We start from the raw sequence: 19,004 nt of genomic DNA, 5'->3' as shown, positions 1-19,004 counted from the left end.
GCAGCAGCAGTGCCAAGCCCTGGAGGATGTCTTTCCAGGGTAAACAGCCACCAGGTCAGCATGGAGGAGCCAGCAGGTCCTGAGCAGTATTAGCATTAGCACTCCAGTGCACAGAACAGGTCCAAAGGGCTTGGTGGGGACCTCTGGGATGCCTTTGGATGACTTGGCTTTCTTATTTGGGCTAGCTAGGGGCTAGGTGCTGCTGCTGAGACCAAGGGCCCTGCAAGAGCTTCTGTGCCACACCAAGGCTGACTCTCTGGGTGCAAACAGGCTCTTAAAAGCTGAGCAGGAGAACCCCAGGGAAGTCCTCTCAGCCAGAGGGCTGGGCCCTGCCCGAGCTGGGTTTTGTCCAGAGCATTCAGGAATAGGAAATTAAATGGAGAGGACAACAATTCCTTCAGCCTGGTGGGGCCAGGAGAGGAGCAGGATGAATATTGAAGTTGCTGCTTGTGAGGAAAAGGCTTGGCAAAAAAAGGTGGTGCCTGAGGGGGGGTTGAAGAGAAGCAGATCCAGCACTGTGGGCAAGCTAAAGAGAAGCTGGAACCATTCTGTATGGATCATATATGGGAAACTAGGTGAGGCCCCTCTGGACCATTAGACACTGCATGGAACTTCATGGCCACTCTACTGCATTATTTGTAATGATTCCCTTGCCTGCTTCGGGCCCTGGGAACCAGAAGGAGCTTGCCTGGCTCCCTGGTGGTGTTTCAGCCCTTGCTGGATTTCTGGGCTATTTCCATGGGAAGTAACTGGGTTGCTTTCCAAGACTGCACAGAGCTGATGCTCTCTGAACACAAAAACAAACAAGCAAACAGCCCTCAGCAAGTTGCTGCTGTGCTCCCCACAGCCTCTCCCTTCTGGAGGGCTGCCTCCCCTGGTAAAGCCTTCACCTACAAAGGTGCCCACAAGAAACACTGGCACTTGTGGCAGAGCAGGGCTGCACTGCCAGCCTCCTCCTCGAGGGAGAGGCAGGCCACAGGCACAGCCAGCTGCAGCACCACAACGATTGCCCCTGCAGGAGATGTGCAGAGTGAAATTGAAAGCTGCAGGATGAACTTCTTCCACACTTGTCCTTTTGGTTTATTCATCAGCAATAATTATCTGTGCTCACAGTCACAGGAGCACATATTTTGTAATGGACATTAAAATGTAATGGATTTTTAATAATGCTGTAACTACAGCAGAAGGTGGGGGGGGGGGAGGGGAAAAAAGAGACATTAAACCATATGTGCTGTGTTGGTGGGTAAATGGTGTTGAGCAAACAGCAACAACACCTAACCAGTTTAGCATCAGAGACAGGGAGGAGGAACCATGTGCTGGGCTGGATCAAAAGCAGGGAGAGCAGCAGGACAGGGAGGGGATTCTGCTCCTCTGCTCTGATTTGCTAAGACCCAGCCTGCAGCACTGCCTCCAGTTCTGCTGCCCCCAGCACAAGAAGGACCTGGAGCTGCTGGAGAGGGGCCAATGGAGGCCAGGAAGATCATCAGAGGGATGAGAACCTCCCCTATGGGGACAGGCTGGGAGTGCTGGAAAAGAGAAGGCTCCAGGAAGATCTTAGAGCAGCCTTCCAGTACCTGAAAGGGCTACAGGAGAGCTGGGGAGGGATATTTGACAAGGGCTGAGAGTGCCAGGACAAGGGACAATGGCTTTGAGCTGGAGAGGGGAGATTGAGACTGGAGAAGAGGAAGAAATTCTTGAGAGTGAGAGTGGGGAGACACTTGAACAGGTTGCCCAGGGAGGCTGTGGATGTCCCTTCCCTGGAGGCGTTCTAAGCCCATTTGATTGAGGCCTTGAGCAACCTGGGCTGGTGGGAGGTGTCCTTGCCCACGGTTGGGGGTTGGGGCTGCATGATCTTCAAGATGCCTTCCAGCCCAACCCATTCTGTGAACCTCTGAACTGCCACTTCCAGGATCTGAAAACCAGTGATCTCTAATCCTGTTTAGCTTGAAATCCCCCTCAGTACCAGGAGTGCACACATGAAGTGACCAGATGTGGGCTTCAGGAGCCTGCAGGTGATAGCCTTGGGCTGTGACAAGCACCCAAGCTCCCCAGCTCAGCTCCTCCACCTCCACCCCAGGGCAACGCGAGGCGAGCAGGGCTCCCTGCAGCAGCAGGGGAATGTGCCCAAGTTCTGCTTTCTGTTGTGCCAATTAAGGCTCTCTCAGCATTTTATGAAGCTATTGATGTCTGCTCCTTAAGCATCAGAAGAAATTATTGCTCCAGCAGGAGAGACTGACACTCTACATGCTTTCCTCAGCAGTCACTCTGCAGCTAACGAGTGCAAAGCATCACCGTGCCACCAAGCCTTGGACTGACATCTATTTATAGCCTAAGAAATGCTATACGTGGTGTCCCCACCACCAGTGACACATCTCCATTCAGCCATGAGTCACCTATTCACAAGCAGGTTGCCAAAAATAAATCCTATTTACCAGAATTAAATTCCCCACGCTCAGGAGAAAGAGGTCTCCTTAAACCCACCACAACACCGCCGCCGCCCCAAGCAGGAGGGGAAACCACAGCAAACAAGCACTCAGGTCCCCAGCCTGCAGGGCTCCATGCCTCACACCATCACAGAACTGTGTGGGTTGGGAAAGGCCTCCAAGATCACCAAGGGCAGCCATAGAGCTGACCCCACCACGGCCACCAAACCCTGTCCCCAAGGGCCACGGCCACAGGTTTCTGCAACACCTCCGGGGATGGAGCCTCCACCACCTCCCTGGGCAGCCTGTGCCAGTCCCTGACCACTCTGCCAGCAAAGACACTTTTCCTAATCTCCAACCAAGCTCTCCCCTGGCACAATTTCAGGCTCTTTACTTTCATTCTATCACCTGAGATTAGGGAGGAGAGACCAAGCCCCACCTCACTCCAGCCTCCCTTCAGGGAGCTACAGAGAGCAATGAGGTCTCCCTCAGCCTCCTCTCTTCCACACCAAACACCCCCAGCTCCCTCAGCTGCTTCTCACCAGCTCTGCTCTCCAGAGCTCTTCTCTGCCTTCCCCAGCTTTACTGTCCTTCTCTGGACACACTCCAGCCCCCCTCAATGCCCTTCTTGGGGTGAAGGCCCCAAAACAGACTCCAAAGATGGTTGCACACCGTCAGGACAAATCCCTGCCAGGGTCACCGGCGCGCTGCTGTCCACAGGGGAGCACCCAGAGCGTTCCTGGAGCTTTGCAGGAGCCATGAAGTGTGCTGCAGTCATTAGAGAGCACAGGGTGAGAGCCAAGCAAGCCCAGAAAAGGCAGAGCTGGAGAGAGGGTTCAAAGCAGAGAGCTGGTGGTGCGCAGCCGGCGCGGGGCACCGGGGAGCGGCGCCGGAGCTGCTGGGCCAGGGAGCAGGGAAATAAATAAATAACGGGGAAATGGAACCCGTTCCAACTTCTTTTATAGTAATAGTCTCCAGTTGAGCATAATCACCAAAGCTATAGTGATAAGATTGCCAAAACTAGACAAACATCTGTGAGATGAATTCATCTCGGAGGGGAAGCCAACAGCTTGTTATCATTAAAGAGGCAACGCTCTGCCTGCCTTTGAACTGCAGGCCGCCTTGTTACGGCGTTTGCTGAGGCAATTGCACCAGATGTTGGCAGCTATCTTCAGATGGATGACAAGCACCTGCTGTTGGGGAAATTAAATGCTCGTCGGCCTCCTATCCTGCAGGGGAGGGTGGGCCGGCAGGGGGAGAGGGGGAGTGCTGACGGCTGACCCTCTGAAATAAACCTATTTATGCAAAGTGACAGTAAGTGCTGGTTTGCCAAGCTGGGAAACAGAGTGGAAATTCATTGGATCCCTTCCATTGCCCCCGGTGAAATCTGCTCCCACCCTCCCAGTCCTGACAATTAACATGGCACCGCTCTGAACTCGCTAAACCTCTCATCAGAGGAACAGAGGCAGCGCTGGGACCTTCCCCTGGAGCCGCAGCTCGCACAGCAGCGTCCCTGCCCAAGGAGCATCACCTCCGTGGGTCCCCTGCACACCCTCTTCTCCAACCAACACCACCAGACCAAGCCTGCAGCCCAGCCCCAACACACTCCAATGGCAGCACTGAAGCAGGGAGATGCTCACAGGGGAACCTTACACACGCTCAGATCTGCTCCCATTTCTAACCATCCTGGAAGAGGAGTGCAGATGTGGCTCCTGCACATGCATTAGCAGCTCATCTCAGAACAGCCTTTCTCAGCTTTAGGAGCAGCAGGAAAGGTCGTGATGGGCACTGCACCTCATCTGAAGAAAGACAGCACAAAGCAGCTTCTCCTCCCACAGCCCTGCCAGGCTTTCAGCTGCTGTGAACAGAGAATCTATGGAATGTGAACTCTTTCTGTGAGCAATCACTTCTGCACCACACTCCCAAGACTGCCTGCTCCAGACTTCCACGGTGCTGATAGCACAGCAAGCAGGTGTGATGCTCTGTGGAATGTTCTGCAGCAGCACCCATCAGAGCCCAGTCACTATTTCAACAGCATTTTGCCCTGGACAGTAAGTTGCCAACACTGCTGCATCTTCCTGCCCACCCCAAACCCCTTGCAAGTGTCCCTGGCAGAGGGATTTGCTGTCAACTGGCCACATGCATTTGAGGTACCCTTCAGATTAAGGGGCTGTTAATCCTCATTCAGCTTAGATTAGCTTAATTGGCTCTGCATTTGAGCTACTTTGCCCTTGTCCCCATTTCTGAAGTTGTATTTATAAATACACTGACTGTGCCACACTGCACTCATCTGCCTGCCAGGGCTGCCACCCTGCCCACTGCTGGCTGGGCAATGATGGGACTGGTGGTGACCAACCTGCCACACTCAGCTGCCACTCTACATCCACCAGAATGTGCCCAGGCAGATTTTCTGCCCAGAAAGTAAAACACTTCAGTTCTCCTAAGAGAGATAGCCATAGCATCACAGAATGGTTTGGGTTGGAAAGACCTTCAAGATCCAGTCACAGATTGCACTGGGCTGGAAGGGACCCTCAAAGGGTCTTGTCCAACTGCCCTGCACTCAGCAAGGACACCTCCAACTAGAGCAGGCTGCCCAGGGACACAGCAAGTCTGACCTTGAACCAGGGACAGGGCCTCAATCGCATCCCTGGGCAGCCTGCTCCAGTATCTCTCCATTCTCATTGTGCAGAACTTCCTCCTGACACCCAGCCTAAATCTGCCCTGCTCCATTGCTCCTCATCCTATTGCTACAAGGTCTTGCCCATAACAATTTCTAGGAGCTGGGGTTCTCAAGCTGGACCTACAGCAGAGCTGCCCCAAGGACACCCAAACCAGCTCTGGTGCTCCAGCACCCACCCACCTCAGCCCTCTGTCCCTGCTGCCAGGGAGAGCTCTTCAGGCTGCAGAGTCCAGCCTGGTGCAGGCAGTGAGTGACAGCAGCCTTGGCACGTTGACATTTCCCATGCCCTTCAGAGCTCACCCAGTAAGAGAGGCAAGGAAATGTAAAGTGAGATAAAGCAGCTTGCCCAAAGCCAGGCAGCACGTGGGTGGCACAGTGGGAAACAGAAGACAGATGCCAGAGGCCCCAGCTCCCCACCACGACTCCCTAATCTCACAGGGGTTACGGAGCTCCAGCACAAAAGCTTCCTTGCCACTGCACTTAACCAGGGGAGGAAAGGAAATCAAATTGTACTTTAGACCTCTGCTGAGCTCTGATACGGCTTCCTCAGCCCCAAATCCTGCCCTAACATTTCCTCCTCTCATAAAATCCAGGTACAAACCAACCTCTCATTTACAACAAAACAGCTTCCAAGGAGCGTGGCTCTGATTACAGACCACCTCACAACTGACTTCCTGTGCACCACTGCTCGCTGGCAGGGGGAAAACCCTGCCTGCCTCTGGAGATGCCATCCAGTTTCTCAGCTTAGGAAGAAAAGGAAAGGGAAAAAAAAGGAAGAGAAAAGGAAAAAAAAAAAGGAAAAGAAAAGAAAAAAAAGCAAAGAAAAGGAACAAAAAGGAAAAGAAAAGGAAAAAAAAGGAAAAGAAAGAAAGAAAAAAGAAAGAAGGGAAAAAAAACCCAGAAAGCGAAAAGAAGCCAGTGTGGGAGGGAGCAGAAACACCAGCAAGTGCTGCAGGCCGTGAGGGACCCCTGGGTCCCGGCTCCCTGTGGCACATGCCAAAGGAAAGTCTAAAGGGACAGAACACTGGAATCAGGAATCAAGGATGGAACTTTGAAGCCGAAGCAAAGGGCTGAGGCAGCAGTGGGAACAAGGCTGGATGCTGCACAGAGCAATCCCCCCCCAGACTGTGAGGGGTATTGTCCAAAACTCATCAGAAGCTGCAGAGCCCCAACGTGTCTGTCCGCGGCTTGCTCTGCTGTGAGGAGATACAATGACTCTAATTAAGCAGCTTCTCCCAAGGGACCCCCAGGTAACTGAGACGGAAGAACAGAGCAGCAACAGGTCTGGAGCTCAGAACGGCTGTGGAAGGGAACAGCCCACACAATGCCAACACATTCTCTGTCTCAGAGCCTATTACAAACGGTTTGGGCAATCTGTGACAGACCAGAATACAACCAAGAGCCTGGAGCTTGTCCCTTCCTATCAGAAAGTGTAACCAAGTGCCAAACACTGGATCTGGAAACCCAGAGCTGAACGCCAGAGATGACCTGGCTGCAAAGCAAGTCCTGCAGGAGCAGCCCGGCCATGTACCCCATTGAGCACCCAATCTACATCTCAATGTCCAGCAGAGCTAACAATACAACTCAAACTCTACGCCAAGGCTAAATTAACTCAGCCTTCGCTTTCACACAAGCGAAATTCCTTGCTCCTGACTCCGGCCTTAGCCCCTCTGCCCCACACAGCCTTCCAAAGAAACCCCGAATGAACCCGCGGGGAGAGAGCCCCCTCCTCGCCTTTTCTCATGCTAACAGCTCTATTGTAAGCACATCTTCGGAGGCCATACTCGAGGTCTCAGGGAAAAGCAAACCACCGCAGTGCTCAATACTACAACTGTGCATTAACTCCTTCGCAGCCAGGCAGCCTTGCCAAACCAGGAGGGGTTTGCTCTCCGGCTTTCCTGATTTCTGTTTTCACAGCTGTCAGGGGGTAAAGGCTGGAGAAGTGATGTGAAGCACCCAGTTAGGCTGAAACCCTCAGCGTGGAGCCCACCTCTGCCCTGTCCCCACTCCCAGCACACTCGCGTGGAGAAAGCAGAGGGCTTCAGTACAAAGACGTATTTTCCTGGTGGTTCAATCGGTCACTCTTGGCACTGTTGCCCGGGGTGCAGTGCATGACACCGCAGAACCAAAGGAGGGAATTCTCATCCTCAGGTTTTGCTGCCCGCAGCTTTACTTCCCTGCTAGGCAGCGCTGTGGCTCTGCTCAGGTGCACCTGGGTCTCCAGAGGCTTCCAGAAGTTACTCCTCTCTCTCTCGCTGAACTGCCAGCAGACACTAAATCATGGCTGCTGAAGGAAGAGATGAGGAAATTACAAGCTTTCAGGAGAAAGCCATCAGGAGCTAGAGATGATTACTGCGCTGGTCCAGTTTGCCTCTCACAGGAAATAACAAGGGGCTGCACAAACCCTTTAGGATCCAGAGAGGTAATTCAGCAATCCTCTCAGGCTCCACATTTTCCCAATCTTAGAAGCCATCCTTGAGGGAAGTGCCTGTTCCAAGCGAAGCTGGGACATGCCCACAGACTGTCTGAGGGACTTCATGGCAAGCCAGAACACAAAACCAAATTAATGAGCACTGCTCTGCTCCCATTTCATCTGATAATTCAAAGCAAACACCACAGCCCCCTTCCCCAAAAGTAATTTATGGACTGCTGTGAACAACAACAACAAAAACCAACCTCCCAATCCTGCTTTGAGATTCTCAGAAGTAAGGCAGCTGGGGCCACCAGCACTGCCTCCCCAGCAGCCTGGCAGAGCCACAGGCACAGATCTCGGCTGCCCACGAAGCTAGTTCACACATCTCCTGTAAATCAAAACCACCACTCCTGTCCAAAGCCAAGCCTGGGTTCCAAGGCATTCTGAACCCCCAGGAGAGCACAGGGCTCTTCTGCAAGGGCAGGTCCCATGTGGGCTGATCCCATGGCTCAGGGCAACTCCAACCACCTTTACCATCGCTCTGGGAACAGGGGCTGGAAGGCCACCGTGGCCCTTCTGACCACAGGACTGTTCCCACCATGACTGCTGATAACATTTCACTCATCAGATTGTGACTCAGGATTGTTTCAATGATTGGGTCCAAAGGTGTACCTGGAGCCCAGCCCCATTAGCCTGTCAATTGATGGCCACACACCCTTGTTTGGAGGCAGAAGCTCCTCAGGAGGTCTCCCCGACCCCCAGCTCAAGCCTGGTCTGCACTACACCAAGACAGCCTCAAACCACTGTGGGGGCTGAGAGCTGGGGCAGCAAAAGGGTTAAAATCTCATGTCAAACAGCAAGTCCTGGCTCCAGACCAGAAGGGACATGGGAACCAGGGCAGCTGAGCTATAAAGGCCTTATTGTAGCAGCCCACTGGATTGGAAATGACTTGTAGGCCTAATGAAACAAAACTTTGGCAGTAAAACAGAATGAAAGGAATGAGACAATAAAAGAGAGGAACAAAGGGAGCAGAGTTGTTTCAGCTTAGGAAAATAAGCTCACTTTGTTGTTGGGAAAAGCCAAAGCCGATTAGGATAAACCAATGACTAGGCAGAAGTCTTCCAAACTAATTACACAGTTCGCCATGTGAAGTATAATTGCAAGCAGCACCGAAAGGAGTCCCTGGTTTTCACAGGAGCTCTACAAAGGGAGCATTACCTAGTGAAAAACCAACCCTCCCCAGTCCCTCAGCACCAGGCACTTGCAGCTTCAAAGCTGCAGAGCATCCATGGCCACAGAGAGGTGCAGCTCATCGGCGCCCAGGGCTTGCTTCTGCTGGCCACGCTCCTCCCGGGGAGCCTTTAAGAGGCCGTTGCCTTGGTTGGTTGGTTGGTTTGGTTCCCTTTTGTTTAAATGCTCCCAGAAGCCTTAAACACTCCAACACATCCTCATCCTGGCCAGCACCCTTTGCTCACCCCTTCAAAGGGGCAGATCTGCAGCCCCTGCCCGGCGCTTGTGGCTCCTGCAGAGGGGAGGAAAGCACAGCCCCACCACCCCCCTGCCCTTGGCATCTCCTCACTTCTAACACTTTCTCATTTCAATTCCTTTAAACCTTGGGTCTTAACAACCAGCTCTGCACAGGTCAGCAGAAGGGCAGTGCTGCAGGCCCCAGATGGGTTAACCCAGACGGTGAATTTATTTTGTTTGCAAGAATGTTTGAAACCTCTCTGCCTGAAAGAGCAGAGGGGCACAGAAACAACTTCCTTAGCCCATCAGGATTAGGCTGTGAGACAATGGCTTCTTTTTTGTCTTCTTTCTTTTGATTATAAATGGTTATGGCTTCCTTTGGAGGTCTTTTTTCCCCCACTACAGCCTCCTCACATCCTCCTCTTGTGGATCCTGAACCCTGAAACCACTGGAAGGAGAAGCTCCAGTGCCAAACTCCTGCTCACATACAGCTCCCACTACCAAAAGCTCACCATCAAGCTCTCAGGAGTGACCACTGCCAGGGACTTTGGGGCTCTAACAGGTAAACATTTTCACTGGAGAGGTCGAGCAGGCAGATTCAAGCAGTCTCCTTTTTACTGGAGAAGGAGGTCCTGGCATTCACTTCTCAAGAAGCTGCAGTTTCAGCCTCAGCACTTGAGGCTCCCTCCTGCCAGCTCCAGTTAAAGCAGTGAGTCCTAGAGCTGGGAGCTGTTCAACCACCTCCTGCATTTCCAGACCTACCCCCACTTACCAAAACAACCTCCCTGGGCTGCAGAGCTCTTCTCTGCAGCAAGTACAAACAGGACTTCAAGAATCACAGCAGTAGGTAAGCAATGTTTTTCCACACCACTAAGTTCAGCATTTCAAAGAGCAAGTCACCTGAGATGCTCTTATCAAACCTGGGCAGCTCCTCCACACCTTCATTATGTAATGCAATTTTCTTGGGTTTAAGGAAGCACCCAGCCAAGGCACACCTTGCCAGCCCATCACTGTGCACTGCTGGCACTGCAAGGGAGAGCAAGCCTTGTGTGAGAGCACTGCACAGCCCCAGCACCAGGCCCTGCCACAAAGAGACTGCAATCCCAGCAAGCAAGTCAAGGGAAGGCTGGGAAGTGGAAGGGAGAAGGAGGCAGCTCCTACAAAGTCCTACAGAGCCAGTCCTGGGTCTCACCTGAAAGCAGCATCCCACCCACTGCAGCTTATCAATGAGTTTTCTCTTTTAGCTGGACCACAAGTTCCCATTTCCCAGGGTCCTAAACTAGCTCCACACCTCCTCACAACCCCAGGGTACCCCACAAAGCAAACCATCTCAGCTGCTGAACAGCAAAGTGCAGCAGAGGGAACACGAAGGCAAGGTCAAGCCAGGGTGACACAGACAAGAAGCCTCTCCCCCCCCACACCTATTTCACCAAACTCATCTCCTTTTCACAAGCTGGAAGAGGGAGGCATGAAACAGGGATGCAACTGGAAAAGGTCTCCTGGCAGCTCAAGGACCAAGCCCAGTGAACCTGACTCCTACAAGAGTGGAACTCTAAGGACTGGACCACACAGCTTCAGCAGGACATACCCCAGACCCTGCTGCCAGCTGCCAGCCTGGATCACAACTTGTGTGAGTCTTGTCAGCACCTCACATTTTTCAGCCTTCAAATTAAGAGGTTTGGAAGGGAAAAAAACAAAACAGAAAGAAACAAACCAATCTCAGCTATTCCCCAAGCACTGCCTGTGGCACTGCCAGGCTGCTCTGAGCTGTCTGAGGCAAGGCAGAGCAGGGGAGCAGAACCGGAGCGTCCCGACCCAGCAGCCAGGGCTGGGAAACCCAACCTGGGCTGAGTCTGCACTCCCAGGGCCTGCAGAACTGCAAGCATGAAACTACCAGATGGTGAAATTAAAAAGCCTACATTAAGGCAGCATCCAGACAATATGCAAAGCACTTCCATTGAAACTATTATTAACTTCAAAAATACAGGTTAGAGAAGTTCTGCAATTAGGAGTAACGACAGAAGAAAGATCCAAAAAGCTGCTGTAATCCTCTAATAAAAGGCTCAGCAGGCTGCAAACATCCTGCCAGAATCGAAGGTTGTTATTGAAACTAAAATGAATGGTTTGCAAAACAAGGATCAATGCAGCACAGCTCCCCTCCCTTCCCCAGCACACCTCCCCTCTCATCCCCTCCCCAGCACACCTCCCCTCCCCAGAGCACTGCCTGGACAAGGCAGAGCAAAGAAACAAACCAGCTACAAGGAATGGGAGCTGCTTTGCTTTGGGACATCCTGCTGTGTCCTCAGGCAATCACAGATTGAAAGAATGGGTTGGGTTGCAAGGGATCATAAAGATCACCCAGTTCCAACCACCCTGCCATGGGCAGGGACACCTCCACCAGCCCAGGCTGCTCAGGGCCTCATCCAGCCTGGCCTTAAACACCTCCAGGCAGGAGGCAGCCACAGCCTCCCTGGGCAGCCTGTGCCAGTGTCTCCCCACCCTCAATGGAAAGAATTTCTTCCTCATCTTCAGTCTCAATCTCCCCTCCTCAAGCTCCAATCCATTCCTTCTCATGGACATTCCTGTGACTCCTGGATTTCTCCTGGTGCTCAGGAGGTTCCTTCAGGCATTTCCATAACTCCATGAGCTCTCTCAAACACCCCTGAGCTGCCCCTTTTGCCCCTGCAGTCAGAAGGCTGATTGCATGAAGAAGACAACTGTGTAAGCATTCAGCCAGGAGCCCAATCCCTCCTGAGCACACACAGAACATTCACCTCCCAACCATCCTTTACTGCTTCCAGCCCGTGAGCAGTGCTGGCTGAGCTGCACACCAGCAGAGCAGGACTGCAAGGCAGCAGGCAGAGCCCTCCCTGGAGCCTCGCTGCACTTTTGTTCTTCACAGCACTTTAAAAAAGAAAGGGAACAGACCAAGGAGCAATAAAGATTCCAAGCCAGCAGTGCTGACTGGGGCAGGAACTTACCTTGCCAAACTGCTCAAAGTATTGCTTTACATCTTCCACTACTGTGTTAGCTGATAATCCACCTACAAATATTTTCTTTGTTCTCGTGACCATCTGTAAGAAATTACAAGACAAGCACAAGGTTTAGCCAGATCCTTTCAGACACTGTGTGGAGAGAAGGAAAAACAACAAGAGAAGAAAGGAAGGTTCTTCCAGCTGCCATCCCTAACCCAGCTGATGGGAAGAGCTCCTCACAGCAATTCAGGTTCTGGTCAAGTCAAGACTTCTATTTTACTTTAGTTTCTTTTTTTCCTGATCTTGGTTTGGTTTGGGGAAGGGCTGAGGAGAAGCTCTCAGTAACAGCTTTAGCCCCTGGACAGCTTTTTTTCCTAAGTGGTTTTTGTTGTGCTTCTCAACGCAAGTAGGGAGTGGGAAGGGAGTCCGAGGTGGTGGCCTCAGAGCTGCTGTCTGCAGGAGGATGTGCTGCTGCCCTCCTCTTCCCCTCAAGACAGAGTGCATGTCTTTGGCAAAGGCAATCCCATCACATGCAGGGGATGTGGTTAAGCTTCCACAGCTCAGTTCAGAAGGAGCTTGCAGAGTTACTCTAGAAGTAACCAAGTGACAGAAGGCAGCAATGGAGTCCTCCAGCTGCCCCAGCCCATGGCTCAGCTGAAACGCTCCCCCAGCCCATCACAGGCTGCATCAGAAACCCCTCTGTGTCCCCAAGACCCCAGCTGAGCACCCAGCTCTTCTTGCTGAGCCACATGCACCTGGCTTTGGCCCTGCAAGATGAAGGCATGGTGCTGGACCCTCCACACAGGATCACCAACTGTCCAGAGCTGGAAGCCCTGAAGATGGGCAGGGTCCAGACCAGGCACCCAAAGCCCAGTGGGGGCAGGGGCAGGAGGTGTCTTTGCTGGGCTGATCCCCAACCACTTGACCTTTATGGGACACCTTAGATCAAGGCAGATCCAGGACAGCAGTGCCAGCATCCCCCCCAGGTGCTTGGCAGAGCCTCATCTCACAGCAGGCAATGCTCTTACACCTGGGGAGAGCTCAGCAGCAGCCCACCCCAGCACACAGAGGGAGGTTTTAAAGCCACCAGTGCCTGTCAGCTCCAGAAACCAAGACACACATCTCCCCAGACAAATTCACCATCATTCCCATCTCCCCAGACAAATTCACCATCATTCCCATCTCCCCAGGCAAATTCACCATCATTCCCATCTCCCCAGGCAAATTCACCATCATTCCCATCTCCCCAGACAAATTCACCATCATTCCCATCTCCCCAGGCAAATTCACCATCATTCCCATCTCCCCAGGCAAATTCACCATCATTCCCATCTCCCCAGACAAATTCACCATCATTCCCATCTCCCCAGGCAAATTCACCATCATTCCCATCTCCCCAGGCAAATTCACCATCATTCCCATCTCCACTGCCATTCACATCAAGCAGGGCAGAGCTTTCCCTCCCTCAGCCTCTCACCACTCTACAAAGCTTCACTTTGTTATTATTTCACTTGGTGTGGGTTGGTTGTTTGGGGTTGGCTTTTTTTTAAGTTAGGAAGAAAAGAGAGAGGGGGGAAAAAAAAAAACCTGGAGTAAAAAATTCAATTCTTTTCCCTGGCTGCAATCTCAGGCTCCAGAATTGAAGCCCAAGCATATATTTTGCTGTAGAAAATTGTCATTTACAAATAAAGAATTGGCTAAAGCCGACTTGTAACTAAAGGATTTTGCAGGGCTGTCAAGAGCCCTCTGCCTGCCAGCATCTGATTTAAGATCAGGCCAGGCCTCTGTTGTCATACAAAAGAGGGAGGAAAGCAATTATTCTAAAGCAATATGGGAAATTATCATCATTTTTATGTTTGACCGAGAGAAGAAAGGAAGAAAGCAGAAGAGAGCTACTGCTTTTAGGAGCAAGATTGAAGGTTGAAGAGGAAAGGGGGAGGAAAAAGAGAGATTTATATTTTTTTTTGGTTAAAAAAAGGGCTACTTTGTTTCAATAGCTTCAGTCAAAGGCACTATTGGTAATGACAGCAAATTCACAACATTTTAATGCCTGGAGACGTGTTGCGAGCTGGGAAATGGGTTCAGAAATCAGCTCTCTGGTGCAAGAGTGAAGCACAGAACTGAGTCTGCTCCTGCACTCTGTGCTCTGCTGCAGAGACAGCTCAATGGCTCTGGTGGGCAAATCCCCCTCAGCAGAGCAGCACAAGGGATGTGTGGCCCCAGCAAGTCCTCCTGTCCTGCCCTGCCTCAGCAGGAGCCTTCCTTTACCTTCCACCTGTGGCACCGATGTGCCCCCAGACCCACCCTGGGCACAGCCAGGAGTCGCTTCCCTGCCCCCTTCTTCCACAACCCAACCATCCCCAGCAGCCCAGGAACATTCCATTCCATTCCATTCCATTCTATTCTATACCAGACCAGACGAGACCTTCAAGATCAGCTCCTCCAACCTATCATCCAACACCACCTAATAACTAAACCATGCAACCAAGGAGAAGTGGCTGTGACAGAGGGGCAGGTTTGGAAGGCAGCCTGTGCCCTGTGAAGCCCTGGACAAGAGCAAGTGCAGCCTGCTCAGCACAGTGCTTCCTGCTGCCAGCCATGAGGCACAGCTCAGCTGCAGCCTGGGACAGCCCCGGCAGATGTGGAGAGCTGCAGCTTGTGCTGGGAGCACCTCAGGGCTTCCTCCAGCAGGACCCCAGGCTCCCTGCTGCGTGCTGCTGACTTGTCTGTGCTGGCAGAGCCTCACCACTTCTCATGAGACAACCAGGACTCAGACCAACTGCAAACAAAGCCTCCAACTCCTGCTCTAACCTGCAAGCCTCTCATTAGCCAAGACAGGAGGAGTTCCAAGGCTTCAGCAGAGCTCTCTGGTCCTGCTCACACCGAGCTCCCACCCAGCAGAGCAGAGGCTTGCACTGGACCCAGAGCCTCAGACACCTCGTTAGCCTAATAGCTGAAGGTCTGCAAACATCTCAGCCAAATGAGATGCAGCATTCAAAGTTCATTAAAAAATAAAAGCATTCATTAGCTCCAGGACTGCACTCCACCAGGGACACCTTCTGCCTCTGAATCACCCAGCAAATAGATTTGAAAGCACAGCAAATTGCCAGGACCAGACCCACTCGCAGCAGAGTTCAGGGAAGTCCCCAAACCCCTCGCTGCTAATGGCTGAGGGCTCAGGAGGAGATCCCTTGCTGCTCACCAGCCACCCTCAGCAGGAGGCAGGGCACCAACACTTGAGGGGCTGCAGGTTCAGCCCAGCAAGGGACGTTCTGGTGCTCTCCACCATCACCTCCCCAGAGGTGTGCTGGCTTCAGGGAGGGAAATCAAAGGGTTAAAGAGTGTTTAATGAAGTACACTTAATGCTGTTTAGTAAACACTAAAGATGACAAATGAGCAGAGGCAGAAGGACCTGAGCCAACTGAAGAGCTTCTGCTTAAAAATTAGGGGTGGCTTAAATCATAATTTCTCCCTTGGCTCAGACAACAAAACTCAGCAGGTCTTTAACCCCCCAAGAGCTGCAGGTCTGTCACACCACGTGTGGGGAGCTCAGGAAAACCTCATTTATCTATTGAACTGCTTTAATTTGAAACAACCCCCACCCCAAAGCCCAGGAGCTCCCACCCAGCCTGCAGGGCCCCCAGCAAAAGGCACTGAGGGGATTTTATCTCCTCCCCTGAGCTCAGAGTCTGCTCCCTGCAGGTTGCTCCCTGCAGGAGGCACTGCCCCAGCCAACAGGAGGAGCTCCTGGAGAGACCTGGGGCTGGTCCCACAGAGAGCAGCTCCAGCAGCGCCGTGCCTGGGGGAGTGATGGGAAGTGATCCGTGGGAATCAATCCCAAATCCACGTTTCAGGAATGATTCCAAGAGGGCTGGGGCACTCTGAAACCACCCCACCCCCAGCCTCACGGCTGTGGCTGGAACTGGCAGCAGAAGGGATCTGCCCTGGCTGCTGCAGGGCCCTGCGCAGGGCAGGCAGCCGGGGGGCTGCAGCTGGGCTGCACTGAAGGTGTCTCTCTCCCGCTGCAGAAGGCACCGACGGGGGAGAGGCAGACCTGAGGCTGGCTCTAAAGTCCCTTAATTGTAAGGAGCTGCAGAATTGCTTTGTTTGTACACTCTGCTAGTGTTGCAGTTAATCAAAACACATCTGACTACTCCTGTGAGGAGTCATCCAAGGTGACAATCCCTTTGTCGCCCTGGCTTGTGAAAAAGCCGTTTGCCTTTGTGCTCTGAAAGCAAGCAACACTTCAGGTGGTGCAGAGGCAGGGGGAAAACCCCTCCCTGCTTTAGCAAGACAAGGAGGCTCCCCAGAGCATGCACTTGTGGCAAGAGCAAGGCTGTAATTAGCTCAGTCTGGGGTGCAGCAGGTAGATCTGCTCCACACAACAGGCTGAAGATGCAGTGTCTGGAAACAAGAAGCCTGTTGCATGGCTCCATGCTACACGAGCTGCAAGCAACAGCCCTGGGGAAGCAAAGTCAGAGCCTCCAGTTCAGTGCCAGTTAACATCAGTGCTGCTCCCAACCACTGAGTGCTTTGGGGTGGAAGAGACCTTTAAGACCACCAAGTCCAACCATTAACCCAACACTGTCAATTCCCCACAGCACCCCAGAACTGTTTGGGTTGGCAAAGGCCTCTAAGGTCATCCAGTCCAACCATCAACCCACCACCACCCCCTGTCCCCAGCTGCCATGGCCACAGGTGTCCTGAGCACCTGCAGGGATGGGGACTGCAGCACCTCCCTGGGCAGCCTGTGCCAGTGCCTGACCACTCTGGATGGTGTGGTTGGACAGGAGGAGTTCTTACACCCCAGCCCAGGAGGCTGAGCGTGGCCCTGGCAGCTCTCCTGGCAGAGTGGAACACAGGTGCTGGAAGCTGAGTTCCCCACAGGTTCAGGTGCCACCAAGTGACCCAGGCAAAGCAGCTGGCAGTGGAGTGAGGAGCACCAGGATGCCCTGCATGCCATCAGAGCTCTGCTGGAAGCAGGACCACTGGCAAGGAGCGAGGGGCAGAGCCAGGCTCTGAGACAAACCAGCACACAGGAGGCTCAGAGAACACCCTGCAGCCTGAGCTGGGCTGTGGTGCACAGCCCTGTGCAATTCAGGAGGGGTTTGCCTCCTCCACCTCCACGTGGTGGGAGAGGACTGGAGTGCTACAGGTGAACCTGCCTCCCAAACTGCTGGAATCAGCATTAATTTAGATTCAAGTGGTGCTGCATCTGTGATGGTGCTGCAGAGCTCTGCCCCTCATGCAGGCCAGCATGGGGGCAGGCAGCCTGCAGCCTGCTCTCCTCACCTGCACTCTGCCAGCTCCCCACTCCTGATGGATTCACCTCCTAAATCCCTTTGAAATGGGAGGAAAAAAATCACCTTTGCTGTATGTGCTGAAGTGCATTTGCTGGCCCACTGTGCTCCACATCCAAACTACAGCATTGCCTCTAATTAAACACAACAATAACTCATGTAAGAGGGGAAGTGATCTTGTTAACTCAATTGCCAGGCTGCTTTGGCAGAGCACAAACCACCAGCAACAATTCTCCAGGTTTGGGTTTGCTTTGTGTTTTTTTCCTGTGCCTCCAGGATCCTCACAGCAAGTTCCAAAAAGCTATTAAAAGCCAGAGGGAAAGGGAAGCAAAGCCCAGAGTGGAAAGAGGCAAAGTTTACTGAAAGCTGCCAACCCTCCTCACACAGTCACAGAGTGCCAGGCTGGAAGGGACCCCAAGGCTCATCTGCTCCAACCTTTCTGGGTGATGGTGTGGGGGAGATGAGCTGGCACAGCAGCCTGCCAAGCTGAGCCTTCACTGCCCAGTGCAGGGCACTCCACTGCAGCCCCTGGAGATGATTCCCAGGTCTGGCTGTGCTCAGGGGGAAGCATTTCTTCTGGAGTCCAATGGGAATCTGCCCAGCAGTAACTTGTCCCCACCACCCCTTGGCTTCTCCATGGCACTCCTTGCCCAAAGGCAGTCTGCATCCTGCTGGCAGCCACCCTTCCTGTACTGCTCCATGGCAGTAAGGTCTCCTCTAAGCCTTCTCTTCTCCAGGCTGCACACCCCCAGCTCAGCCTCTCCTCACAGGGCAGCTCTGCCAGCCCTCTCATCCTGGAGGCCTTTCTCTGGGAAGAGCAGGCTCCAGGAGCCATCCCCTTCCCCACTGCTGCTGCAGGGTGCACAAGCAAGGGACACGTTGAGGGCCAGGCTGGATGAGGCTCTGAGCAACCTGGTCGAGTGGGAGCTGTCCCTGTCCATGGCAGGGGGTGCTGGAACTAGAGAGTCTTTAGGTCCCTTCCACCCCAAGCATTCCACGATTCTCTGTCCTGCTGAGCACTGCTGTGCCATCAGACTCTGCAGCCCCACAGCACCAGAGGAGCTCAGTGCTGTGCAGAGGCAGCAGGGCTTTACGTGCCACGTCCAACATGCCTGAGCATTCCAGAGGGGATTCCAGCAAGCCTCAACCAGTGCAAATACCTTGTGCCTGACCCCTGGCTAAGCCAATGTCATCCTGCCAGCGCTGACCCAGGCTGCAGCCAGGTATGCAGCAATGAAAGAGCTCTTTAATGCAAGCAAGCAGCACGGATCCCCGGGGGCAAAGCAGCTCCCTCCATTGCTGGGGCTGGCTTGGAGTCTCCCAGCCCATTCATAAGTGAAACTGTTAGCTCAGTCCCTGCTGCACTCCAAGCTCTTGGCTGTCTTTGGTTTTGCTGTTAACTTTGGGAGGGTCATTTTCTGGCTGGTGTTTCATTTCCTCCCTTGATGGCTATGGCAGCAGCAGGAGGCAGAACACACAAAGTGATTTTTCTATGACAGATTGAGTTGGCAGCAATGGCCAAAGCCATCCTTGGGAGTTTCACCAGCAGGTCTGGCCTGGCTCCAGCACAGCCCTTCCTGGTCATCTTCCTGACTGCAGCTACAGTTAACTCTTTCATTTGCCACCCCAGGGAGGCCCAGCCCCTCGTTCAGGTCAGCTCAGCAACGGCAGCCCAGCCACAGACACCCCCAGGAGAGGGCCCTCCCCAGCAGGAGAGCTGGAGGGCTGGGCAGGAGCACCCACACC

The 19,004-nt window shown here is 53.1% G+C and overlaps 1 protein-coding gene across 11 annotated transcripts in view; it reads right to left on the bottom strand.

Annotated features, from left to right (window-relative positions):
- The window catches only part of MSI2 (musashi RNA binding protein 2), a 236,775-nt gene that overhangs the window by 140,938 nt on the left and 76,833 nt on the right, over positions 1–19,004 (bottom strand). For all 11 annotated transcript variants that reach the window (XM_068154934.1, XM_068154937.1, XM_068154939.1 and 8 more), the window contains one exon: positions 11,965–12,057. In XM_068154934.1, coding sequence (XP_068011035.1) covers positions 11,965–12,057 — 93 coding nt within the window. The remainder of the gene's footprint in view (positions 1–11,964; positions 12,058–19,004) is intronic.

The sequence above is a fragment of the Melanerpes formicivorus genome, unplaced genomic scaffold (genome assembly GCF_026170545.1).
Source record: "Melanerpes formicivorus ecotype bairdi unplaced genomic scaffold, bMelFor1.0.p_v2 SCAF_29, whole genome shotgun sequence".
NCBI classification, from domain to species: domain Eukaryota; kingdom Metazoa; phylum Chordata; class Aves; order Piciformes; family Picidae; genus Melanerpes; species Melanerpes formicivorus.
Note: the sequence above shows the minus strand (reverse complement) of the source record. Positions and strands in the feature narration are given on the sequence as shown.